Source organism: Indicator indicator, chromosome 25 (genome assembly GCF_027791375.1).
Source record: "Indicator indicator isolate 239-I01 chromosome 25, UM_Iind_1.1, whole genome shotgun sequence".
Lineage (NCBI taxonomy): Eukaryota > Metazoa > Chordata > Aves > Piciformes > Indicatoridae > Indicator > Indicator indicator.
The window spans coordinates 2,420,958-2,446,702 of NC_072034.1; the positions used below are offsets into that span (position 1 = coordinate 2,420,958).

At 55.3% G+C, this 25,745-nt stretch overlaps 3 protein-coding genes across 5 annotated transcripts in view; 2 read left to right on the forward strand and 1 right to left on the reverse strand.

The window, feature by feature from the left end:
- Window positions 1–1,767: 1,767 nt before the first annotated feature.
- NPFFR2 (neuropeptide FF receptor 2) lies at window positions 1,768–5,503 on the forward strand. Its single transcript, XM_054392376.1, is given in 4 exon segments — window positions 1,768–2,072; window positions 2,074–2,099; window positions 3,034–3,133; window positions 4,708–5,503. Coding segments are annotated over 4 exon segments (1,227 nt in total).
- Window positions 5,504–9,447: 3,944 nt separating this feature from the next.
- Window positions 9,448–17,423, forward strand: GC (GC vitamin D binding protein). The gene is made up of 12 exons (XM_054392359.1): window positions 9,448–9,514; window positions 12,935–13,004; window positions 13,356–13,488; window positions 13,574–13,785; window positions 14,140–14,272; window positions 14,388–14,482; window positions 14,736–14,865; window positions 14,983–15,185; window positions 15,932–16,064; window positions 16,149–16,246; window positions 16,873–17,005; window positions 17,098–17,423. Exons 1-12 carry the CDS (start codon window positions 9,448–9,450, stop codon window positions 17,149–17,151), a joined length of 1,461 nt encoding a protein of 486 aa, XP_054248334.1. The 3' UTR covers window positions 17,152–17,423.
- A 6,376-nt stretch (window positions 17,424–23,799) lies between these two features.
- Window positions 23,800–25,745, reverse strand: part of SLC4A4 (solute carrier family 4 member 4) — a 121,069-nt gene continuing 119,123 nt past the window's right edge. For 2 of the 3 annotated variants that reach the window (XM_054392253.1, XM_054392255.1), the window contains 2 exons: window positions 25,603–25,682; window positions 23,800–23,905 (listed from right to left, as the gene is read on the reverse strand). In XM_054392253.1, the coding sequence (XP_054248228.1) occupies window positions 23,800–23,905; window positions 25,603–25,682 (186 nt within the window). Of the gene's footprint in view, window positions 23,906–25,602; window positions 25,683–25,745 lie in introns of those variants that run through there. The other variant, XM_054392254.1, reaches the window with a different exon arrangement.

The following is a 25,745-nucleotide window of genomic DNA, read 5'->3' on the forward strand; positions in this document are numbered from 1 at the left end:
TTCCCCCCTCCCTCCCTTCCCTTCCCCCCTCCCTCCCTTCCCCCTCCCTCCCCTTCCCCCTCCCTCCCTTCCCTCCTCCCTCCCTTCCCTTCCCCCCTCCCTCCCTTCCCTCCTCCTCCCTTCCCTTCCCCCCTCCCTCCCTTCCCTCCTCCCTCCCTTCCCTTCCCCCCTCCCTCCCTTCCCTTCCCTCCTCCCTCCCTTCCCTTCCCCCCTCCCTCCCTTCCCTTCCCTCCTCCCTCCCTTCCCTCCTCCCTCCCTTCCTTCCCTCCTCCCTCCCTTCCTTCCCTCCTCCCTCCCTTCCTTCCCTCCTCCCTCCCTTCCCTTCCCTCCTCCCTCCCTTCCCTTCCCTCCTCCCTCCCTTCCCTTCCCTCCTCCCTCCCTTCCCTTCCCTCCTCCCTTCCCTTCCCTCCTCCCTTCCCTTCCCTTCCCTGTCCCTTCCCTTCCCTGTCCCCTCCCTCCCTTCCCTCCTCCCTTCCCTTCCCTTCCCTGTCCCTTCCCTTCCCTGTCCCCTCCCTCCCTTCCCTCCTCCCTCCCTTCCCTTCCCTCCTCCCTCCCTTCCCTTCCCTCCTCCCTTCCCTTCCCTCCTCCCTTCCCTTCCCTTCCCTGTCCCTTCCCTTCCCTGTCCCCTCCCTCCCTTCCCTTCCCTGTCCCCTCCCTTCCCTCTCCCCTCCCTTCCCTCCTCTCCTCCCTTCCTTCCTCCTGCTTTGCTTCTTGGCAGGATTTTGCCCTGGTGTATTAAGTGAAGGAGGGGAGGCCATGCCCATTGGGAAGCAAATTGCTTTTATTTATCATCTCCTGCTATTAATGCATTGCATTATTTCCTCACCCACCCACCCTTTCCCATCCATGGTTCATGTTTCTGCCTCCTGGGCCCCTCCTGCTTATTGATCACTGCCTGCCTGAGCTGCTGGATACCTGCTGAAAACACCAGGCACAGCCTTCAGTTCTCTTCCAGACAGTGCCTCTCCACCTCACCTCAGCCTCAAGATAATGAAGCTCCACACACTTGTGCCACCACCTGGAAGGGGAAGGAAGGAAGGGAGGGAGGAAGGGGAAGGAAGGGAGGGAGGAAGGGGAAGGAAGGGAGGGAGGAAGGGGAAGGAAGGGAGGGAGGAAGGGGGAGGAAGGGAGGGAGGAAGGGGGAGGAAGGGAGGGAGGAAGGGGGAGGAAGGGAGGGAGGAAGGGGGAGGAAGGGAGGGAGGAAGGGGAAGGAAGGGAGGGAGGAAGGGGAAGGAAGGGAGGGAGGAAGGGGGAGGAAGGGAGGGAGGGGAGAAAAAAAAAACAGAACAAGAGAACACAGTTTTAAGCTGCACCAGGGGAAGTTTAGGCTCCAGGTGAGGAGGAGGTTCTTCACATGAAGAGTAATTTGCCACTGGAATGTGCTGCCCAGGGAGGTGTGTGAGTGTGAGGTGTCCCTGCCCATGGCAGGGGGGTTGGAACTAGATGGTCCTTGTGGTCCCTTCCAACCCTGACTGATTCCATGAGGTGGTGGAGTCACCATCCCTGGAGGTGTTCAAAAAAGGATTGGGCCTGGCACTTGGAGCCATGGTTTAGTCAGTCAGGAGGTGCTGGGTGATAGGTTGGACTTGAGGACTTCTTTTTCCAGCCTGGTTGATTGTCTGATGATTCTGTGGCTGCTAGGCTCAGCCCAGCCCTGGCAGGGTGAGTAGACAGCAGCTTGGCAGGTGCTCCAGCTCACAGCACCTCCAGACTGAAGCCCTCTGAGATGACCTTCTTGACATGAGCTTTCAGGGCAGGCCACACACCATGAGCAGGCAGCTGGGCTCCAACTCCTCCTTCACTTGGCCTCCGGTGCCAAATTACAGTGGGGGGCAGGAGGGCCTCCAGCCGGATGGCAATGTCTCCTACGTGGACTTCTACCTTCACCAGCCCTCCGTGGTAGCTGTCTTCATCATCTCCTACCTCCTCATCTTCCTCCTCTGCATGCTTGGCAACGGAGGGGTTTGCTTCACCGGCCTCAGGAGCCGGCACATGCGCACCGTCACCAACCTCTTCATCCTCAACCTGGCCGTCAGTGACCTGCTGGTGGGCATCTTCTGGGGCATCTTTCCACCCCCTCCTGGACAACATCATTGCAGGTAGGAGGGGGTGGAAAGAGCTCCAAGGGGGGTTTTGAGGGGCTGATGGCCTCCCCTAGGGGCTCTGAGAGCTTTTTTGCTGCGCAGGCTCTGCAGCGTTTCAAGCCCCTGGAAGTCTTGGGGTGAGGAACCCAAGGCTCTAACCCAGCTGCTGCTGGGCTGGCTGCCACAGCCCTTCTCTTCAGGAAGGGATTCTCCCACCACCCAGTTCTCAAGTGTTTAAGACTTGGTGGATGCTATGAGCCAGCTGCAGAGAACCAGCTGCAGTGGGTCAAGACCCTTTCTTAAGAGTCACAGAACTGGCAGGGTTGGAAGGGACCTCAAGGCTCAGCCAGTCCCAACCCCCTGCCATGGGCAGGGACACCTCACACCACAGCAGGTTGCTCACAGCCACCTCCAGCCTGGCTGCAAAGACCTCCAGGGATGAGGCTTCCACCACCTCCCTGGGCAACCTCTGCCAGTCCCTCACCACCCTCAGGGGGAAGAATTTCTTCCTAACATCCAATCTGAATCCCCCCACTTCCAGTTTTGCTCCATTTTCCCCAGTCCTATCACTCCCTGACACTCTAAAAGCCCCTCCCCAGCTTTCTTGTAGCCCCCTTCAGACACTGGAAGGCCACAAGAAGGTCTCCTAGGAGCCTTCTCCTCTGCAAACTGAACATCCCCAACTCTCCCAGCCTGTCCCCACAGGAGAGGAGCTCCAGCCCTCTTGTCCTTTTGAAGGGATGACAAACCCCAAAATGTCTCCTTTGCTGTTTCTTGGGACATCAGAACCACTCCCAGGGTGTTTTCCCTCCACAACCTCTTCCTCCCTAACCCCTGCTGTGGCCTGACAAAAGGAATGGCTTAGTCCTGGGGTGAAAGTGACACTTTATGCTAGAAACATCCTGCTGCAGTGAGTGGTGGCAACCTCAACCTCCTCCTTTCCTTCCAGGATGGCCATTTGGGAGCCTGGTTTGCAAGCTGAGTGGGATGGTCCAAGGAATCTCAGTTTCTGCCTCAGTCTTCACTCTGGTTGCTATTGCTGTAGACAGGTAAGAAGAGGCAGAGACTAAACTGTGGCTTTAAAGCTTCCCCCTCTGGCCCCCTGACCATACATCCACAAGATGGTTTGGGTTGGAAGGGACTTTGAAGATCCTCCAGTTCCAATCTCCCTGTCACACCTTCCAGCAGCCCAGGTTCCTCACTCACCACTGCCAATCATTACTTGCAATGTACCTCCTAAGGTAATTAAGCCAAACAAAACCTGGCCAGGCCTAAATTAGGACCAGCCACAGCCACTTGCTCCTCCACTGCTACCTCCTGCAGCTAGGTGCACCTAGGCTTGGTCTGCTCCTCACCCACCCAGCCAGGCAGCAAAGCTCAGAACCTTGCAGCAGCTTTGGTTACCTGAAGTGGCAGCAGCAGCAGCTTGGCAGAGCCAGAGCAAGATGAGGAAACTTCAACAGCAAATGTGACTTCTGACTGAGAAGTTGTTTTCTTTTTCACAGATTCATAGAATGGGTTGGGTTGGAGACCACAGAGAGAAGGACCAAGAGCTTTCTCTAGCAGGAGACTTCATTTGTAAGGAGGCCTAGGAAAGAGGAAAGGAAAAAAAAATCAGCCAAAGAAGAGCTTCTTAAGCAGAAAAGCTTAACAAAAGTCCTCCTGGAATGGACTCTCCCCCAGTTTTCCTGCTGTTCTCTCCTCAGAGTGGCTCTTCCAGCCTCTGCTGGTGTTGGACACCCAATTACTACATGGGTGCCTCGGTGGTGGGTGTCAAGAAGGGGCCAGTCTATAGGACGAGGGCCAATGGACAGCAACTGGAACCCAGGAACTTCCACCTCCCCTGGGGCAAACTTCAGGCCATTTCCTCATCCTCTTGCTTGTTTTGTGGGGAGAAGAGACCAACCCCCACCTCACTGCAGGCTCCTCTCAGGGAGCTGTAGAGAGCAACCTCTCAGCCTTCTCCCCCCTCAGCTGCCCTTCCCCAGCCCTGTTCTCCAGCCCCTCCACCACCTTGGGCACCCTTCTCAGACCCCTTCCATCCACTCCACCACCTTGGGCACCCTTCTCAGACCCCTTCCATCCACTCCACCACCTTGGGCACCCTTCTCAGACCCCTTCCATCCACTCCACCACCTTGGGCACCCTTCTCAGACCCCTTCCATCCACTCCACCACCTTGGGCACCCTTCTCAGACCCCTTCCATCCACTCCACCACCTTGGGCACCCTTCTCAGACCCCTTCCATCCACTCCACCACCTTGGGCACCCTTCTCAGACCCCTTCCATCCACTCCACCACCTTGGGCACCCTTCTCTAGACCCCTTCCATCCACTCCACCACCTTGGGCACCCTTCTCAGACCCCTTCCATCCACTCCACCACCTTGGGCACCCTTCCTAGACCCCTTCCATCCACTCCACCACCTTGGGCACCCTTCTCAGACCCCTTCCATCCACTCCACCACCTTGGGCACCCTTCTCAGACCCCTTCCATCCACTCCACCACCTTGGGCACCCTTCCTAGCCCCCTTCCAGCCCCCCCAGCAGCCTGGTTGCCCCTCTGTGCCCGCCCTGTGTGCCCTCCCCGGGCCGGGGCCCGCACTGTGCCTCTGTACTTGCGCAGGTTCCGCTGCGTCGTGCGCCCCTTGCGGCAGAAGCTGAGCACCGCCGCCGTGGCTGTCATCGCCCTCATCTGGCTCCTGGCCGTGGCCATCATGTGTCCTTCTGCTGTCATGCTGCAGATCCAAGAGGAGAAGCACTTCAGGGTGATCCTGGGCCGGGGCAATGCCACCCGCCGTGTCTACTGGTGCCGGGAGGACTGGCCCCGGCCGGGCATGAGGAGGATCTACACCACCGTGCTGTTCACCAACATCTACCTGGCTCCCCTCTCCCTCATCGTCCTGATGTATGCCAGGATCAGCATGGCCCTCTCCAGCCCAGCTCTGCCTGTGCTGGGCAAGCCTGGCCAGCAGCAGCAGCAGCAGCAGGGGCTGGTGGGCAGCAGGAAGAAGCAGAAGGTCATCAAGATGCTGATCGTGGTGGCTGTGCTTTTCACCCTCTCCTGGCTGCCTCTCTGGACTCTGATGATGCTCTCAGACTATGCCAAGCTCTCAGATCTCCAGCTGCAGGTCATCAACATTTACATCTACCCCCTGGCTCACTGGTTGGCCTTCTTCAACAGCAGCATCAACCCCATCATCTACGGCTTCTTCAACCACAACTTCCACCAGGAGGGCTGCTGGCAGCCAGGCCCGGGCAAAGCTGTCCTGCCAGCTGCCAACTGCCAGGCAGCAGGGCAGCAGACCTGCCACAGCGCTGAGGGGGAGAGGAAGAGAGTTAGGAAAGGCAACTGGGTGAACAACCAGCAGGAGCTGGTGATGGAGGATCTCGAAGAGCCCTGCACCGAGGGGATCAAGTGAGGGGGGGAGGAGGATGCAGGCTCCCTTTTGACAAGGAGAAGGCAAGGGGTGATGGAGACAAGTTACTGCTGGGGAGATTCTGGTTGGAATCCAGAAGAAAGCTTTTCACCATCAGCACAGTGAGACACTGGAGTCATCTCCTGAGGGAAGCAGTGGATTCCCCTACACTGGACAGATTTAAGCTGGACACCTGTCGACTCCACTATCACCTAGAAAGGCTGGACCAGATGATCCTTGGGCTCCCTTCCAACCTGCTGTTCTGTGATTCTGTGACCTTGTGCCTAGCAGAGCTGCTTTGTTGTGTGGGGAAACCCAGGCTCTGCTAGCCCCTGCTGACAAAATGAAGTCAAAGTGTTTCTGTGTTGAAGGAGATCAGCAACTGGTATCATAGAATGGTTTGGGTTGGAAGGGACCTTCAAGATCATCCATTTTCAAGCCCCTGCCACTGGCAGGGACACCTCCCACCAGCCCAGGTTGCTCAAGGGCCTGCCCATCATACCTGAATGTTTGATGTAAGCAGGAAATCCAAACCAGCTCTTTGTGCCCCCAAGTGAAAGCAGTGGCTGCTGCCCTGCCCTGCGGTCAGCGATGACTGCTGCTCTTGAACTGGGCTGGAGCAAAGGTGTGACTGCCATGGGCTGACCTTCCCTTGACTGGGACACAAGAAAGAAAGGGAACTGGGGTTGGTGACCAGGATACAAACACACAGAATGGCTGGAAAGGATCTCTGGAAATCATCCAATCCAACCCCCCTGCCAAGGCAGAGTCACCTAGACAAGGGCACACAGGAACAGAGCCAGGAGGGGTTTGGAATGTCTCCAGAGAAGGAGACTCCACCACCTCTCTGAGCACCCTGCTCTGGGGCTCCAGCACCCTTACATTAAGTTCCTCCTCATGTTTAGATGGAACTTGTTATGGTCAAGTTTGTGCCCCTTGCCCCTTGTCCTGTCCCTGGGCACTACTGACAAGAGCCTGGCACCTTTAGCTCTTGAGCATTGCTCAGATCCCCTCTGGGGCTGCTCTTCTCCAGCTCAGCAGCCCCAGGGCTTTCAGCCTTTGCTTCCTAGAGATGCTCCAGGTCCCTCACCATCTTTATAGCCTCTCCAGTAGCTCCCTGTCCCTTAGAACTGGGGAGCCCAGCACTGCCAGGGACGACACAGGGACCCTGCTCCCGGTTTACCATTCATTACCAGGGAATCGAGTCCGTCACTGCCAGGACCTGCAGCAGGGTGAGCGGCGCCATCTGGGGCTGTCGGGAGGCCTCAGGACAGAGGGGCTGCGCTGGGCTCTGGGACTGGCACTGCCACCCACTTCTCTAGGGCACAGCCCGGGGATTTGGGACATTTGGGGCCAAGCTCCTGCGCTGTCGCCTCTTCTCCGCCAGACGGCGCCACTGCTGCTCCAGCCCCTCCTCGCTATTGGCTGTTCTCTGCGACCGCTGATTGGCCAGCGGTGGGTCGGGGCCCAGCCGCTGGTGTGAGATTTCCCTGAAGCCTTAGCGAGCCTATAAAGCCTTAACGATCCCTCGAAGCCCTAACGAGCCCCTGGGGAGCAGATTTCCCCCCGACCGAGCCCCCCGCACCTCATCTCGCCCCGCCACAGGTGCGTCCAGCCCGGCTGCTGCCATCATGGAACCGCGGGCGGCTTACCGGGAGAGAACGGAGACGGAACGACGGCGGCCACGGGGCTCAAACTGCCTCCGCTCCGCGCAGGAGCTGTGCGGCTTCGTTCCGTGCACATGGGACAGGCAGAACCGCGACTACGCCAGTACCGGGACGGAGGTACCGGGCGGGTCCTGTGGCTCTGGGGCGCAGATTTTCTCCTCGCCGAGCACCTCATCTGCCTCGACAGAGCTGCCGTGTGCAGCCCGGGGCTGCGAGCGGCTTTATCGAGAGAGAACGAACAGCGACGGGAAGGGACGGTGGCCGCCGAGGCTCAAACTTCCTCTGCTCCTCTCTGTTCCCAAACTGGCCCCATGAGCCCAGTTTGGAGCCCCCACCGCGCAGCCCTGCCAGCTCCATCTGTCGCTTCCCAGGGCAGTGGCAGTCGATGGCTGGGACACCCCTCCCTCCTTCCCTTCTTTCTTCCCTCCCTCCTTCCCTGCTTTCTTCCCTCCCTCCTTCCCTGCTTTCTTCCCTCCTTCCCTCCTTCCCTCCTTCCCTTCCTCCCTTCCTCCCTCCTTCCCTCCTTCCCTCCCTCCCTCCCTCCTTCCCTCCCTCCCTCCTTCCCTCCCTCCCTCCTTCCCTCCTTCCCTCCTTCCCTCCTTCCCTCCTTCCCTCCTTCCCTCCCTCCCTCCTTCCCTCCTTCCCTCCTTCCCTCCCTCCCTCCCTCCCTCCTTCCCTCCTTCCCTCCCTCTCTCCTTCCCTTCTTTCCTCCCTTCCTCCATCCATCCATCCCACTATTCATCTATTCATCCATCCCTTCTTTCCTTCTTCCCTCCCTCCTTCCCTTCTTCCCTCAGTTCCTTCCTCCCTCCACCCAGCTATTCATCCATTCATCCCTCCCTCCCTACAGGAGAAGACCGAGGGGGTTGCCCGCATAACCCAAGACACCATTATCTCCTCCCAGAGCTCTGCAGAACATAAAGTTGTTGGTGCTGCATGTGCAGAGCAGGGGACAATAAACGTGCCAGGAGCACAGAGCAGTCACAGGCTGCAGACATCAGGTCAGGGTTTGCAGGACGTGGTCCCCAGCTGCAGTTCCAAATAGGTGCTGGGACCTGGGCACCAGTAAATGGCTCATGAGCCTCCCAGTTGCACACTAACCCAGAGCTCCATTCCACCTTCCTGCTGAAGAAACTGCTGCTTTCACCACCTTCTGTCCCAGCTGCAGCCACTCACCTGCATCCTCCCAGATCTTCACCTCCACCTGTCCTTTTGGGTGGAAAAGTTGACCCCCCCCCAGGTGAGGAGCAGCATGGAAGCAGAAAGTGCCTTCAACACCTCAGCCATCTGGTCTTCAGGGGGAACACAGAGCTGTTGAGGTTGGAAGAGACCTCTCAGATCATCTGGGATCATTCTGTACAGTGAGGGGTGGGAGACTCTGGCACACTGATGTGGATGTCCCCTCCCTGGAGTTGTTCAAGACCAGGCTGGATGAGGCCCTTGAGTAACCTGGGCTGGTGGAAGATGTCCCTGCCCATGGCTGGGGATTGGAACTGGATGATCTCTAAGGTCCCTTCCAATCTAGACTGCTCTGTGACCAAGTCCAACCACTTGAGGGGAACATCTGCTCTTAAGGGTCTGGGGCACTGAGCAGTGGTTGGATTTCCATCCTTCATTCCCCTGGCCCTGCTCCCCTTCTGAGGCAGCACCTGCTTTGGGGATGGCACCAGGCCATGGGTCATCCCAGGGGGCTGTCAGGCTGACCCAGCACTGGTCACAGCAGAGCAGGGCACCACATCAGGTCCCCATCCTGCACAGTGCAGTTGTCCCACCTAAAAATCCCCGCTCTGGGAGCATTTGGTGTGCAGAGGACACTTTCCTTGCCACATTTCTTGTGGTTCACACAATCCTAGAATTGTTTGGGCTGGCAAAGCCCTCCAAGATCATCCAGTCCAACCATCGACCCAGCACCACCATGGTCACCAAACCCTGTGCCCAGGTGCCATGGCCACAGGTTTCTTGAACACCCCCAGAGATGGGGACTCCACCACCTCCCTGGGCAGCCTCTTCCAGTGCCTGACTTGTGCCCATCACCCATCCTGGGCAGGAGGACCCTGCTTGAGGTCCTGCAGCAACACCTCCCCTTTGTTGCTGAGTTAATGATTAAAGCTGGGCTGATATTGGAGGTGCTGGACACCAAGCTATGGCAGGCAGGCCAAGGATGCTCAGCCTCTGGGATTAATGATTGACTCAGCAAGGAGGCCTCCCTCCCTATAAACACCAGGATGGGTTTCCAGGCCTCATTTTTTTGGGGCAGAAGAGGCAAAACCCAGCCCCAAGATGAGGGCAGCTCTCCCCCTGCTGCTGCTGCTGCTGCTTTTAGCCAGTGCTGGTGCCATGCACCGAGGTAAGGACCTTTGGTGGCTGCTGGGGGCTTTGCTCCACCCCAGGGAGCAGCTGTGGGTGGTCCTCCCTCTCCCCATCCCAGTGGCTGAGCTGGAACCAGAGAGAGGAAAGGGAAAGGTGTGGGATTTAGACTGGAGCTGAAGAAGAAACTCTTTAGAGTGAGGGTGGGGAGGCACTGGAACAGGTTGCCCAGGGAGGTCCTGGGTGTCCTCTCCCTGGAGGTGTTCAAGGGCAAGCTGGATGAGACCTTGAGCAAGCTGGGCTGGTGGGAGGTGTGCCTGGGAAGCAGAACTGGGTTGGACAGCAGGAGGAAGTTCTTCACATCAGGATGGTGAGACACTGGAACCAGTTGAGGTCCCATCCCTGGAGACATTCAAGATTAGACTTGATGTCCCTGCTGAGTGCAGGGGTGGGGGGTGGACAAGATGACCTTTGAGGGTCCCTTCCAGGCCAATGCAATCTCTGATCCACAGCCTCTGTTCCCTCCAGGAGAGGACATTCTTTCCCCACAGCCTCCTCCTTTCCCCACAGCCTCCTCCCTTCCCCACAGCCTCCTCCCTTCCCCACTGCCTCCTCCTTTCCCCACAGCCTCCTCCTTTCCTCACAGCCTCCTCCTTTCCTCACAGCCTCCTCCCTTCCCCACAGCCTCCTCCTTTCCCCACAGCCTCCTCCCTTCCCCACTGCCTCCTCCCTTCCCCACTGCCTCCTCCTTCCCCACAGCCTCCTCCTTTCCTCACTGCCTCCTCCCTTCCCCACAGCCTCCTCCCTTCCCCACAGCCTCCTCCCTTCCCCACTGCCTCCTCCCTTCCCCACAGCCTCCTCCTTTCCTCACAGCCTCCTCCCTTCCCCACAGCCTCCTCCTTTCCCCACAGCCTCCTCCCTTCCCCACAGCCTCCTCCCTTCCCCACAGCCTCCTCCCTTCCCCACAGCCTCCTCCTTTCCTCACAGCCTCCTCCTTTCCCCACAGCCTCCTCCCTTCCCCACTGCCTCCTCCTTTCCCCACAGCCTCCTCCCTTCCCCACTGCCTCCTCCCTTCCCCACTGCCTCCTCCTTTCCCCACAGCCTCCTCCCTTCCCCACAGCCTCCTCCTTTCCCCACAGCCTCCTCCTTTCCTCACTGCCTCCTCCTTTCCTCACTGCCTCCTCCTTTCCCCACAGCCTCCTCCTTTCCTCACTGCCTCCTCCTTTCCTCACTGCCTCCTCCTTTCCCCACAGCCTCCTCCTTTCCTCACTGCCTCCTCCTTTCCTCACTGCCTCCTCCTTTCCCCACAGCCTCCTCCCTTCCCCACTGCCTCATCCTTTCCCCACAGCCTCCTCCTTTCCCCACAGCCTCCTCCTTTCCTCACTGCCTCCTCCCTTCCCCACTGCCTCCTCCTTTCCCCACAGCCTCCTCCTTTCCCCACAGCCTCCTCCTTTCCTCACTGCCTCCTCCTTTCCCCACAGCCTCCTCCTTTCCTCACTGCCTCCTCCCTTCCCCACTGCCTCCTCCCTTCCCCACAGCCTCCTCCTTTCCTCACTGCCTCCTCCTTTCCCCACTGCCTCCTCCTTTCCCCACTGCCTCCTCCTTTCCCCACTGTTACCAGACTAGCAGAGCCCACAGAGAGGTTGGAAGGGACCTCTGGAGATCATCCAGTCCAACCCCTATACCAAGGCAGGGTGACCCAGAGAAGGTCACACAGGGACATGTCCAGGTGGGTTTGGAATGCCTGCAGAGATGGAGACTCCACCACTTCAGCCCTCAGCCTTCCTTTCCCACTGGCCAAGGTGACCTTGGGTGTACCAGGAGCAAGCCCCTGGTTTTGGGGAGGTGACCAGCAAACAGTGCTATCAGTGTTTACCTGCTGGGACCAAAGTCTAACCAACCCTGCTTCTGCAAAAAGTGACCCAGGAGACAGTCACCCAGGATGGCTTCACTTCTGGCTGCTCCTGATCTCCATGGTCCTGTCTCCAGAGCTCCAGGATCTCCAAACCCTGCCAGAAAAAACAACAGGACACATTTCAAATGCAGAGAAATGTCCCTTTGGACCAGGGGTGAAGGCACCTGATAGAATCATGGCATAGTTAGGTTGGAAAAGCCCTCTGAGATCCAGTCCCACCATCAACCCAACACCACCATGGCCCCAGGTGCCATGGCCACACCTTTCTTCAACACCTCCAGGCATGGGGACTCCACCACCTCCCTGGGCAGCCTCTTCCAATCCCTGACCACTCTTGCAGCAATGAAATTGTTCCTCATCTCCAACCTAAGCCTCCTGCAGTGCCCAGCCAGCCAGCAGCATAGCCAGGCACTGACTGCTCCCTTGCAGCTGCAGCAGGGAGCCTTGCTGCAAGCAGCCAGGGCACAAACCAGTCCTCTTGGGGGAAGGAGTGGAGCTGGGCAGCTCCTCAGGAATCATGGAATTGCCAGGGTTGGAAGGGACCTCAAGGCTCAGCCAGCTCCAACCCCCCTGCCATGGGCAGGGACACCTCACACTGGAGCAGGTTGCTCACAGCCACATCCAGCCTGGCCTTAAACACCTCCAGGGATGAGGCTTCCACCACCTCCCTGGGCAGCCTCTTCCAATCCCTGACCACTCTTGCAGCAAAGAAATTTTTCCTCATCTCCAACCTAACCTTCCCCTGGCACAAGTTCAGGCCATTACCTCTCCTTCTATCACCTGAGACTAGGGAGAGGAGACCAACCCTCACCTGGCTCCAGTCTCAGCCTTCTCCAGCTCCCTCAGCTGCTCCTCCCCAGCCCTGTTCTCCAGACCCTTCCCCAGCCTGGTTGCCCTTCTCTGGACCTGCTCCAGCCTCTCAGTGTCCTTCTTGGAGTGAAGGTCCTGATGATTGCCCTGTAGCTCTCCTAGCTCAGAGAGGAGTTTTCCCCTTTTCCCTTCCTCTGACCCAAGCAGCCTGGGTACCAGAGATGTTCCTCCAAGCCCAGCATCTCCCAGGATCACCACCACCTCTGACTTGAGAGAATAGCAGGAAGGAGCAATCCTCAAGGAAATAAACCCAGAGCTCCACAGCCTTTGGATGGATTTTGTGGAGCTGTAGCACCCCTCACTCCCACTCTGCTGCTGCTGCTGGGAGAGTGAGAGCAAAGCAGGAGGTCAGGTGGGGACAGGTTAGTCCCCAAGGGATCATTTTCCCTGGCAAAAGCAGAAGATTGGAGTTATTTCCCGTAGGAACTCAGTGGAGCAGAGCCAGGCTGCCTTGGAAGGTTTCTGTCTGGCTGCAAGGTGGAAAGGTGCTGGAAATCAGCTCTGTTGCCCCCCCAAAGAGAAGGACACAGGAGGGGAGAGCAAAGCTGGAGGTGTCCCAGAGCCCAGCCCCAGCACATCACCAGGTCCTGGCTATCCCAGACACCAGCTTGGTTGCACTCAAGTGACCCAAGACACAAATCCTGCTCACAAATCCTCCTTTTTCTACTCTTCCAGGCAAAGCTTACATCCGGGACAAGGTCTGCCAGGAGTTCAACACCCTGGGGAAGGAGGAATTCCGGACCCTGTAGGTACCTCCTGCCCTCCCAGGGCACCCCAGCACCTCAACCCAGCCCATAACCCCCAAAAGAAGAACAAAAATCAACTTAAAAATGGGAGGCCTTAAGCCCCATTTGGAAGAACAATGGGAGGGGATGGGTTTAAGAAAGAGGACAATGACACCAGATCATCCTCTCCGTGCTTCAGGGACAGGAACTTGCCACCAGCTCACCCTCTCCCTGCCTAAAGCACAGGAACTTGCCACCAGCTCACCCTCTCCCTGCCTAAAGCACAGGAACTTGCCACCAGCTCACCCTCTCCTTGCTTCAGGGACAGGAACTTGCCACCAGCTCATCCTCTCCTTGCTCCCCGCTGCCAGGAACATCATAGCCAAGAGCAGGAAGTTCTCCAACGCCACCTTTGAGGAGATCCAGCACCTGGTGCAGGAGATCGTCTCCCTAGCTGCCACCTGCTGCGCAGACACTGCCGACCCCTCCTGCTACGACGCTGGGGTGAGGCTGACCCCAAAAGCGGAGGTGGAGGGACCGGGCTGGCCCCCAGCATCCTAACCTCCCTCCCTTCTCCCTTCTGCTGCAGTCCTCAGCTCTGTCAGCCAAGTCCTGCAGCGGGACCTCTCCCTTCCCCTTCCACCCGGGCACCGCCGGCTGCTGCAGGCAGGAGGGGCTGGAGCGGAAGCTGTGCCTGGCAGCCCTGCGGCACCCCCCGCAGCAGCTGCCACGCTACCTCCAGCCCTCCAACCAGGAGCTCTGCCAGGCCTTCAAGAAGGACCCCAAGGACTTTGCAGACCGGTGAGTGGGGCTGGGGGTGGTGGAGAAGTCCCAGCTGAGCCAAGACCCTGCTGGCCAAGGTGCCCCTCCAAGCAAAGCCTTCCTCGTCTCACCTCTCTGCCGTGCCTGCTGTGGCCTCAAAGGTTGGGGTGTCCTGCACAGGGCAGCATCTGAGCAGAGGGGTGAGGAGTGCAGGTGCATGGGGAGGGGCCAGCAGCCCACTCCACGGCTTGGTGTGATAAGCTGGCAGCACAGGGTGGTATCTGGAGTGGGCTTCTATCCCTGCACAGCCCCAACACCCCCGAGCCCCACACCTCCTGCACCTGAGCACCCAGCCCTGGGCTGCTGGACCTCCTCAGCCCACCTCTGTCACAGGTTCCTCTACGAGTATGCCAGCAGCTATGGCCAGGCTCCCCTGCCCGTGCTCCTGGGCTCCACCAGGAGCTTCCTCTCCATGGTCTCCACCTGCTGCATCTCCCCTGTGCCCACTGCCTGCTTCCTGAAGGAGGTGAGGTCCTTCAGATTGCTGGGAGAGTACCGTGCAGGGTGGCCTGAAGGAGAGGTGGCTGGAGAGGGCTCCTTCTGCTTCCCTGGGCCACCTCCACCCTCTTGGTGTGTGACAGAAACTGGCAAGGAAAACCCTGTCCCTGCTGACCCTGCTGTCCAACCGGGGCTGCTCCCGCTTCAGTGCCTATGGCAAGGACAAGGTCACCCTCAGGTAAGGGGGACACTGGCTTTTTGTGCCCATCAGCTGGCAGCAGGGTCCTCTTTTGAGCTACTGGCAGGCAGCATGCACAAAGCTAACCCAGGTGCAACCCCAGCCGTGGTGGGAAGAGTCTGTGCAGGGTGGAGATGCAGAGCAAGCCCCGGGGCTCCTCATCACCTCCCTCCCAAGACCCCCTGCCTGGAGCTGGTGGTGAGGTCAGGGGGGGCTGTGCTCCCTAAGCCCCTGTTCCCCCTGTGCTGCCCAGCTTCCTCACCTCACTGGCTCAGAAGATGCCTGCAGCTTCCTTTGAGGACCTCTTCCCCCTGGCAGAAGATGCTGCTGAGGTGTTCTCCCAGTGCTGCGACTCGGTGGCCGAGGACTGCATGCAGAGAAAGGTAGGGTGAGCCAGGAGCCCACCCCAAAACCACCTCTTGGGTCCCAACAGGGGCTCAGGGAGTGAAGCCCACCCGCGGTGAGGGGTCCCTCCCCCCCTGTGCTGCTCCTCTCCCCAGCTGTCGGAGCACACAGCCAAAGCCTGCGGTGCGCTGTCGGCTCGAGACGAGAGGGTTGCCAACTGCTGCAAGGGCAAGAACCTCATGGAGAACTACTTCTGCATCTCTGCTTTGCCACCAGCACCCGCCCCCAAGCTGCCCGAGGTGCCCAAGCCTCTGGACAAGCAGCTGTGTGGTGAGGAGGGGGCAGGCCACGCCAAGAGGTGAGCAGTGCCCATGGTGCTGGGGATACCACACTCTGAGGACTGCATTCAGCTGTGGGCTCCTCACTCCAACAAGGACATTGAGAGGCCGGAGCAGGTCCAGAGAAGGGCAACCAAGCTGGGGAAGGGTCTGGAGAACAGGGCTGGGGAGGAGCAGCTGAGGGAGCTGGGGGTGTTCAGTGTGGAGAAGAGGAGGCTGAGGGAGATCTCATTGCTCTCTACTGCTGCCTGAAAGGAGGTTGCAGCAAGGTGGGGGCTGGGCACCTGCAACAGGTGACAGGACAAGAGGAAACAGCCTCAGCTTGTGCCAGGGGAGGTTCAGATTGGAGATTAGGAACTATTCCTTCCCAACAAGGGTAGTCAGGTACTGGAAGAGGCTGCCCAGGGAGGTGGTGGAGTCCCCATCCCTGGAGGGAGTCAGAGTGTGGATGTGGTGCTGAGGGATGTGGTTCAGTGGCAGTGGCTCAGCAGCAGTGCTGGGGTTGTGAGCTCTGGGTGAGAGGTTGGATTGATGATCTCAAAGGTCTCTTCCAACCTCAGCAGCTCTTTGGTTCTCCCCTTGCCTTCACTGTATGGTTCGGTGATTGTTAGGAGAAGGTGGGAAGCCCCCCACCCCACCCCCACGCTCTTCCCTCAGGGCTATTCCCCCCTTCCCCCCCAACTCCCAGAGCCTGCAGAGAGATGTGAGGCACAGCCCCCAGCCCACACTGAGCAGCACCAGTGAGGAAACCTCCTCCTTGCTGCAGGTACCTGTTTGAGCTGGCACGGAGGCAGCCCAGCCTCCCCGAGGCTGCCCTCAGCATGCTCTACGATGCTTATACCAAAGCCAGGGAGGAATGCTGCTCTGCCAAGGACCCCTCCAGCTGCCTGCATGCCAAGGTGAGCAGTGGGAACATCCCCCAGGGCTTCTGCATCCCCCAGGGGCTGTTCCCAGCCCAGTGACACCGTTCCTCTGCCACCCAGCGCCAGCAGATGGGGGAAAAGCTTCCTCTCTTCCTGGAGAAGGCCAACCAGCTCTGTGACCAGTACACCCAGTTAACTTTCCTTGACTTCAAGAAGAGGTGAGCCTTGGACCATCCCCACCCCACCCCCCTGAAACTGAAATCAGTCCAAATTTGGCCCAAACCAAGGATAAAAAGGTTGGTTTGAGCCTAAAGACCAGCAAAATGCCCTTGCAGGGCATCCCACCCTGCTCCTGCTGCCACCCACATGTGCTTCTCACCCCCACCACCCCTGGGCCCCCCATTTCAAGCACTGGAACAGGCTGCCCAGGGAGGTGGTGGAGTCCCCATCCCTGCAGAGGTTCAAGAAACCTGTGGCCATGGCTCTTGGGGCCATGGTTTGGCGGCCATGGTGGTGTTGGGCTGAAGGTTGGACTCTTATGTTATCTTAGAAAGCTTTTGCAACTCAAAGCATTCCGTGATTAAAGATGCTGGCTGGGTGAGGCAGCAATGAAAGCAGAGGGGACAGTGACACCCCAGAATTGGAAAGGCTCCCTCCAAGGGCACCTTGTCCAAGGGCAGGGACACTGCCAACCAGAGCAGGCTGCCCAGGGCCACCTCCAGTTTGACCTTGAATGTCTGCAGGGATGGGGCCTCCAGCAGAGCTCTGCACAACCTGTCCCCCCAGTATTTTCCAACCTTTACTGATTCCCTGACCCTGAAGCCTCCTGGTGTCCTCCCTGCAGGCTGCAGGAGAGCTTGGCAGAGGCAGTGCCCAAGGCCAGCGCGGAGCTGCTGGGGCAGCTGGTGGAGCAGCGAGCTGACTTCGCCTCCACCTGCTGCCCCCACAACTCACCTCCCCTCTACTGCTCCTCCAAGGTAAGGACATGGCCCCCACCCCAGCCCCATGCCACACTGGTGGCCAGCTCCTTACTTTGGGCTGCCCTTTGGCTCGTTCTTCCCCTCTGCAGGTGAGCTCGCAGCTGGGAGAGTTGTGTGCTGGAGGGTCCTGCCTCCTGGGTTAGGTGCCCAGAGCTGAGCAGCCAGAGTGGGGGTCTGGTGCCAGGGACCACTTCTCTGGTCATAGATGATGGGAAGAGGGAGAGAAGGGGCTGGGAAGTGTGGCTGAGCTCTGTGGGGCACACGGGGAAGCAGGACCTCGAAGTGGAGCAAGAAGGAACTGGGCTGGAGGATGCTCCACAGGGGGATACTTCTCCTTGCACCTGGAGAGGAAGGTGCCCCCAAGCCTGCTGCTCCCCACCACCATCACCATCGATGGCTTCCTGCAATAAAGACTTCAAAACGCATCCTCAGTGCTGCTGAAGAGGCTTTCTGCACCCTGGGGAGACTGGGAATCATAGAATGGGTTGGGTTGGAGGGGACCTTAAAGCTCATCCAGTTCCAACTCCCTGCCAGACACCTCCCACCAGCCCAGGTGCTTCAGGGCCTCATCCAGCCTGGCCTTGAACACCTCCAGGGAGGGGACATCCACAATCCCCCTGGGCAACCTGTGCCAGTCTCTCCCCACCCTCACTGGCAACAATTTCTTCCTCATCTCCAGTCTCAGTCTCCCAGCTCACAGCCATTGTCCCTCATCCTCTCACTCCAAGCCCTTTTTGTCCCTCCCCAGCTCTCCTGGAGCCCCTTCAGGTACTGGAAGGCTGCTCTAAGGTCTCCCTGCAGCCTTCTCCATGCTGAACAGCCCCAACTCTTCCAGTCTGTCCCCACAGGGGAGGTTCTCCAGCATCTGCTCACCTTGGTGGCTCTTCCTCACAGTGACCTTCTGTGTTTCCAGCAAGAGCTGGACACTCACAAGGAAACCAGCCCAGAACATCTCCTATGCTGGTTGGCTGTTTCCAGGAGCTGTGCTGGAAGACACCAAGCCCACGGAAAGCTCCAGCAGAGCTCAGGGCCAGCAGCAGCCCCCCAAGGGAGCAGAGAGCCAGGCAGGAGTGCACTGCAGGGCACCACTCACCCTGCACATCGTAAGGGGCTGGAGAGTATCCAGAGAAGGGCAACAGAGCTGGGGAAGGGTCTGGAGAACAGGGCTGGGGAGGAGCAGCTGAGGGAACTGGGGGTATTCGGTCTGGAGAAGAAGAGGCTGAGGTCTGCTGGCTGTCAGCAACCAAGGATGGTTCTTTTCCTAAGCAAAGACCTCCTCACCCCTTGCACATCTTTGGCCAAGCTGCTGAGATAAAGCAGCAGGAGGCAAAGGAACCCAACCCATTCTACAAATGAATCAACGGAAGAGTGATGGAGGAGGTAGAATCAGACAGGGCTGAGTCGAGAACCTTGCAAGGGGGGAACCTCTGGAGGTCCCTTCCAACCCATTCCATGCATGACTATGAAAGAGTTAAGGAGGAGGTAGAACCAGCCAGGGCTGAGTCTAGAACCTCGCAGGGGGGAAACCTCTGGAGGTCCCTTTCAACCTATTCCATGAATGAATCTATGAAAGAGTGAGGAATGATGTGGAGCCAATCAGACAGGACCATGGGAAGGGGAGGACCTTTGGGGGTCTCCTCCAACTCATTCCATGAATGACTCTATGAAAGAGTTATGGAGGAGGTAGAATCAGACAGGTCTGAGTCTAGAACCTTGCAGGGGGGACCTCTGGAGGTCCCTTCCAACCCATTCCATGAATGGCTCTATGAAAGAGTCATGGAAGATGTGGAGTCAATCAGACAGGACCATGGGAAGGGGAAGACCTTTGGAGGTCCCTTCCAACCCAACCCATTCTACCCCTGCCTAAAGAGAAAGAAAGAGAAGCAGCTCCCCACTAAGTGCATAAAGTTACTTTTATTTCTTTTTTTTTCTTTTTTTTTTCAGTATACATTGAATTTTGAAAAATAGAAATGCTAAAATATCTTCATCATCTTCATCTCTTTTTTTTTCTTTTTTTTCTTTTTTTTGATTCCATAAAAGTCACAAATAGAAAGCTTCAGAAAACTGTAAAAGACTAAGAGGTTATCAGGAATTTTGTGGTTTATATTACTTGGGAAAAAAAAAGCAAAAAAAAAAAAACCACCAAAAAACCAAAACCAAACCCAAAACAACCTCCCCCCCAAAAAATAAAATAAAGTAAAATAAAATAATAAAGTAAAATAAAACACAATAAAATAAACCACAATAAAATAAAATAAAAAACACAATAAAATAAAATACAAGAAAATAAAATAAACCAAAACACAATAAAATAAAACAAAATAAAATAAAAAATAAAATAAAACACAAAATAAAATACAATAAAATAAAAAATAAAACAATAAAATACAATAAAAATAAAATAAACCAAAATCATTTTAATATTATTGAAATGTTTTCTGCCTTTTTGTTTGTTTTTAATTTTTTTCTTTTTTTTTTTGGGTGTTTTTATTATTATTATTCCACCATTTCAATTTTCCACCCAAATTGTGGTTTTGTTTTGTTTTTTACTTTTCCTTTCTTCTTTCTTCCGAAGCAGAACTTGTGAAGAATTAAAAATAATAATAAGGGGGAAAAAAAAAAGAAGTAGCTGAAAGTGCCTGATGATTCCAAAAAATAAATCAAACCAAACCAAACCCCCACAAAATAAGACCAAAAAAAGATTTATCTGCCACTGGGACAGCCAAGTGTGGGCTACACACATCTTGGCCACCGTGCTCCAGGGGGCTGGGACAAAGCTGGCTTGCAGCTGGGGTCCCACCAGGGTGGTTGTTCTGGGGTCCCACCAGGGTGGTTGTTCTGGGGTCCCACCAGGGTGGCTGTCATGTTGGTCCCACCTGGGTGGCTGCCCTGAAGTCTCACTTGGGTAGCTACCCCACGGTCCCACTGTGATGTGGGACCTGCCTTTGTTCTGCTCTGGGATGTTTATCCCTTTGATGGCCACCTCAGAGGGCTTTTGGGGCAGCCTCCACACCTCTTCCCCAGAAGCAGTGGCTCAGCTTTTCCCCATCAAACCACCCAATCCTGGTCAAGGAGAAGCTTTCTTGTCCAAGTGAAGTGCAGTGGGACTGTCCTTGTGCCTCTTCTCCTGGTGCCAGCTCTTGGCTGCTCTCTTGCTGTTGGGTTTGCTGTTTTGTTTTGCTTTTCTTCAAAGGAAAACCCAACAGGAGAGACACAACCACCACCCAAGTGTCAGCATCAGGTACCAGGAAACATCTCCAGCTCTTCTCACCAGAGCTATGTGCTCTTCATGGGAAACCTTTGTCCCAACACCACCCTCTGTTCTACAGCTCCCTCGGGTTCCAGTGGAGAAGAAAGGGAGAAGAAAGCTCCTGGATCAGCAGTCAACACATTTCAAGTACATTTAACACAGTTCAGAAGTGGAAGACCTCGTTCTGGGGGACACTTGACCAGATGGGAAGGTGCCCACGGGATGTGGGTGCAGTGTCCTACCCGTGGAGCCTACCTGGAAGGAGGAAAGCTGCTTCTCCACTCCTCTGGCTTGATCTTTCCTCCATCAGCTCTTGAGATCCCTACAAAAATCAGCTCCCAAGTCCTCCACAGGTGATGCTGGAGTCCATACCAAGGCCTTGTGTTCACCAAGGGATGGAGACCATTGGTTGAAGGTTGGCAATGCACATCCCAGGTTGTCCATCCTCTGGAGAGTGGCAGGGATCACCCAGCTGCTCCTTTTCTGGCTCTTTCCAACCTCTCCCCAGCCTTTCCCATGCTACCAGTCTGAGTCCACACATTCCATGGAAGAGCCCTGGAGGAGTGGGGGAATGGAGGGAGGTGCACCTCCACCATCCTTCTGCACCAGCAACCATCTGCAGCAGACCAAGCTCAGACCACCATGGTGTCTATCAGCTTCTCCTTGAACCACAAGGGAAGGGAGGTGGCCAGCTGCTCCTGCTCAGAAGATCATGGAATACCAGGTTGGAAGGGACCTCAAGGCTCATCTGGTCCAACACCCTACTGCTGATATGACTCCTCCAAGTGAGGAGATGCTGGTGAAGGTCTCAGTACCATCATGGACCTCCATTTGCTTAACCAGTGTGGACTTCAGTTCTGCAGGGATGAGAGCAGCAGCCACCTGCCTGTTCTCTGTGGTGGGATTCTTCTCCTTGGGGACCTTAGCTCCTGCAGCTGGGCTTCGTTTTCTTCTCTGCTGGGTGAAGTTTTTAGTGGGTTAGATGTAGTCACTGTAGCCCTCACCTTCCACCACAGAAATGTCTTGGTGAAGCCCATTTCCCAAAGGTGCACACAAGTACCTTGGGAGATGTGCTCCAGAGAGGACCTCCACCATTCCTTCCAAGGTGCTGTCTCCTCACTTGCTTTGAAACCAACACCTGGCCATGCCCAGTCCTTGCCTGCTTGGTTTTGGATGCATCACCAGGTACAGATGGATGGCTCCAGGACCACACTGAGGGTGAATCACAGAATGCTAGGGGTTGAAAGGCACCTCTGGAGATTGAGCCCAACCCCCCCTGCCAGAGGAGGTCCCACAGGAATGCATCCAGCTGGGTCTTGAAAGTCCCCACAGAAGGAGATTCTGTAGATGTAGAAGTAGGATGCTGGAGGATGCAGATGTTTTGAGCCTGAGGAACACCCCAGCTGGCCTTCCTCAGCTGCCTTTTCTCCTCCTCCATCGTGCCTGAGGAACATCTGAGGATCTTCTCACACCCAAGTCCTGTTTCACACCAGCTAACTCCACCACCACCATCAACAACCTGAGTTACCACCACCCTCTGCCCACTGCCCTTGGTGGTGGCCTCCCAACCTGACACTTACACCTCAGACTTCCTAGCTCCTAAAAGTCCTTCAGTCCCACTCCATCTCCTTCATCACCAAGTCCAGATCAATGACCAAAAATAAAAACCACAAAAAAATCCCCCAAAACCCCAAACCCAAAAACCCCAAACCAAAAACCAATAAAGAGAACACAACACAACCCAAAGCAAAGCTTTCAGAGCAGAAGGTGTCCATCAAACCTGCTCCAGCCTCGTGCCACAGCCTGGAGGAGGTTGTGTGGTGGAGCTTTGTGGCTTGGGTGGCTGTTAAAAACAAAAGTCAAAATCACATTTTTAGGTGGTACAAGACATTGATTTTTTTTTTCTTCTTCTTCTCCTTTCTTGTTGTTGGGGTTTTTTCTTCTTTTTTTTTCCTTTTTCCTTCTTTTTTATTTTTCCCCTTTTTTCTTTTTTTTTTCCTTCTTTTTTCCTTTTTTCTTTTTTCCTCTTTTTCTTCTTTTTTCTCCTTTTTTCCTCTTCTTTCTCATTTTTTCTTTTTTCCTTCTTTTTCCTTTTTCTTCTTTTTTCCTTTTTCTTTTTTCCTCTTTTTCTTCTTTTTCTCCTTTTTTCCTTCTTCTCATTTTTCTTTTTCCTTCTTTTCCTTTTTCTTCTTTTTTCCTTTTTTCTTTTTTCCTCTTTTTCTTCTTTTTTCTCCTTTTTTCCTCTTCTTTCTCATTTTTTCTTTTTTCCTTCTTTTTCCTTTTTCTTCTTTTTTCCTTTTTTCTTTTTTCCTCTTTTTCTTCTTTTTTCTCCTTTTTTCATCTTCTTTCTCATTTTTTCTTTTTTCCTTCTTTTTCCTTTTTCTTCTTTTTTCCTTTTTTCTTTTTCCTCTTTTTCTTCTTTTTTCTCCTTTTTTCCTCTTCTTTCTCATTTTTCTTTTTCCTTCTTTTTCCTTTTTCTTCTTTTTTCCTTTTTTCTTTTTTCCTCTTTTTCTTCTTTTTTCTCCTTTTTTCCTCTTCTTTCTCATTTTTTCTTTTTTCCTTCTTTTTCCTTTTTCTTCTTTTTCCCTTTTTTTCCTCCTTTTTTCTTTTTTCCTCCATTTTTTTCCTTTTTCTTTTTTCCTTCTTTTTTCTTTTTCCCCTTTTTTCTTCTTTTTTCTTTTTTCCTTCTTTTTATTTTTCCTTCCTTTTTCTTTTTTTCTTCCTTTTCCTTTTTCTTTTTTTCTTTTTCCTTTTTTCCTTCTTTTTTCTTTTTTTTTTTTTTACAGAAAGCCTGGCATCTAGAAATAAGAGGTAGAACTACTCAGAACTCTATAAATTTCCTGCTGCAGGAAAAAAAAAATTGTGGTTGGTTTTTTTTTTTTTGTATGTTTTCTTTTTTTGTTGTTGTTGTCCTTTTTTTTGTCTTTTTCTTTACAGTAATTAAAAAAAAGTTAAAAATTTGACCAAAAAAGGAAAAAAAAAAGCCCCAAAATTTGTAGGTTAGGCTCCCCATAATTTAAACAAAATAAACTAGGGAAAAAAATAATAATAACACTCTTCAAGGTACCTGACAGATTTAAGTCCATTTAAGTTGTTTCCTTAACCAAAAAAATAACCCAAACCCAACCCCAAAACCCAACACATTGCATAGGAAAGGGAGGTCTGATGGCAGGGCTCTGTCTGCTCTGGGAGGGAAGGGGAACCTTCTCCTCTTCCTTCCTGCCTCAACTCCAAGCCTGGCCTTCAGGAGCCAACTTGTCAGCAGCACTTTTCCTTCCAGCAGCTTCCATCCTGGAGGTCGCTTCGGTTCTGCTGGATCCCAAAGGGTGATGCCACGATGCCGGCTCCTGCCGCTGGGGTAGGGTGGGGGGCTGGTGGTGGTGAGGGGGGGACACCCCTCCACGCCTCTCTGGAGCCATAGAGAAGGCCCAAAGGAGTCTTGGTCAGAAGGTGGGGTGAAGAGGGGTGAGGGGCAGCACGGGGAGCAGGTGAGCGTTTGGCTAATGGCAGAAGAAAGCCCAGGCCAGGTTGGACAGACAAATTACAAAGTGGTTTCTGTTCCCTTGCTCCTCCAGAAGTAACCACGGTCTGCAGGCTCCACTTCTATTCTAATTTGAGGCACAACTTTGACTGGAGGTCGTGGAGGGCTGTGGACAAAAAGAAAGACCAGGTCAGGGTGGGGACTACCTCCAGCTCCTACAACACAGGGAGCACCTCCACCTCCAGCTCCTACAACGCAGGGAGCACCTCCACCTCCAGCTCCTACAACGCAGGGAGCACCTCCACCTCCAGCTCCTACAACGCAGGGAGCACCTCCACCTCCAGCTCCTACAACGCAGGGAGCACCTCCACCTCCAGCTCCTACAACGCAGGCAGCACCTCCAGCTCCTGCAACGCAGGCAGCACCTCCAGCTCCTACAACGCAGGGACCACCTCCAGCTCCTACAATGCAGGGACCACCTCCAGCTCCTACAATGCAGGGACCACCTCCAGCTCCTACAATGCAGGCAGCACCTCCAGCTCCTGCAACGCAGGGACCACCTCCAGCTCCTACAACGCAGGCACCACCTCCAGCTCCTACAACGCAGGCAGCACCTCCACCTCCAGCTCCTACAACGCAGGCAGCACCTCCACCTCCAGCTCCTACAACGCAGGCAGCACCTCCACCTCCAGCTCCTACAACGCAGGCAGCACCTCCACCTCCAGCTCCTACAACGCAGGCAGCACCTCCAGCTCCTACAACGCAGGCAGCACCTCCAGCTCCTACAACGCAGGCAGCACCTCCAGCTCCTACAATGCAGGCAGCCACCTCCAGCTCCTACAACGCAGGCAGCACCTCCAGCTCCTACAACACAGGCAGCACCTCCAGCTCCTACAACGCAGGCAGCACCTCCAGCTCCTACAACGCAGGCAGCACCTCCAGCTCCTACAACGCAGGCAGCACCTCCAGCTCCTACAACACAGGCAGCACCTCCAGCTTCTACAATGCAGGGACCACCTCCAGCTCCTAATGTGGTCTGCTGTGCTTGGGATTCCTGCTAGCACAGCCTCCCTGTGACCCAGGCCTGACACACACCAATGCTTCACAGCTTGCAGGAGAAACCCAGCACCTTGCCAACAAAACAGGCAGCTGGTGTCAGCTGGGAGAACTGCAGATCCTGGGGCTTGCTGGGACACTCAATGGACAGCTGAGATGGACCAGACCCCTCAGCTCCCAGTCTGGGCTCTTTGCATTAGCTCACCCAGTGCAGCATTCTCAAGCTGACACCCTGGTGGTCTTCAGCTCTGGCCCACACATCACATCAGAGCACTTCCAGGAGTTGACCTGAGCAGTGTTCACCTCATACACTCATGATCTCAAGCCACCATTCCATGGCCTGAGCCCTGCACCTGTCAGGAGGTAACTCCACTAATTCCATCCCCTCAGGAGGCTCCAAGTGCCCAGCACTTGAGCTTCTCACCGAGCTGTGGCAAGCCCCCTGAGCTGCCTTGGAATTCATCTGCTCATGGCCATTGGGATGAACCTCACAGGCTCTCCAGCACCTAGAAGTGCAGGACACTGCTTTGACATCTCAGAGGATTATTGCTGCCTCGGTTTAGATCCAACTCTTGACACTGGGAGGTCCAAGGTGGTCCCCACCCAAAGTGGCTGAGCTCTGAGAACTTGCTCCTCACCCCCTTCCTTGCCGCTCCTATTTATTTCCTACCACGGATGTGGGGAAACAGATCTTCTCCAAGCACACTTCCAGAGTTTTCCTACAAGGGGACAGGACCTTCAGGGTGCTGTGAAGTAGCTGAGATGCTCTGGAGGAAGCCATCAGCCAGGGCAGTGCTGGGTGCCTACCTTGGCATGGTGTGTGACTGGAGGAAAGGAATTGCATCAGCACGACGTATGGCGCTCAAGGAATGTTGGTGATTTTTCTCCTGGTGGGGAGGGAAAGAGAAGTTTGGTTTGTCACTGCCTGGCAGCACCTGGTGGGCTCCTCA

Coding starts and splice junctions, on each gene's coding strand:
- GC (XM_054392359.1), top strand. CDS start 9,448: ATGAGGGCAGCTCTCCCCCTGCTGCTGCTGCTGCTGCTTTTAGCCAGT. Junction 14,483..14,735: donor AAGGACAAGGTCACCCTCAG/GTAAGGGGGACA, acceptor TGTGCTGCCCAG/CTTCCTCACCTCACTGGCTC. Junction 14,866..14,982: donor AGGACTGCATGCAGAGAAAG/GTAGGGTGAGCC, acceptor TCCTCTCCCCAG/CTGTCGGAGCACACAGCCAA.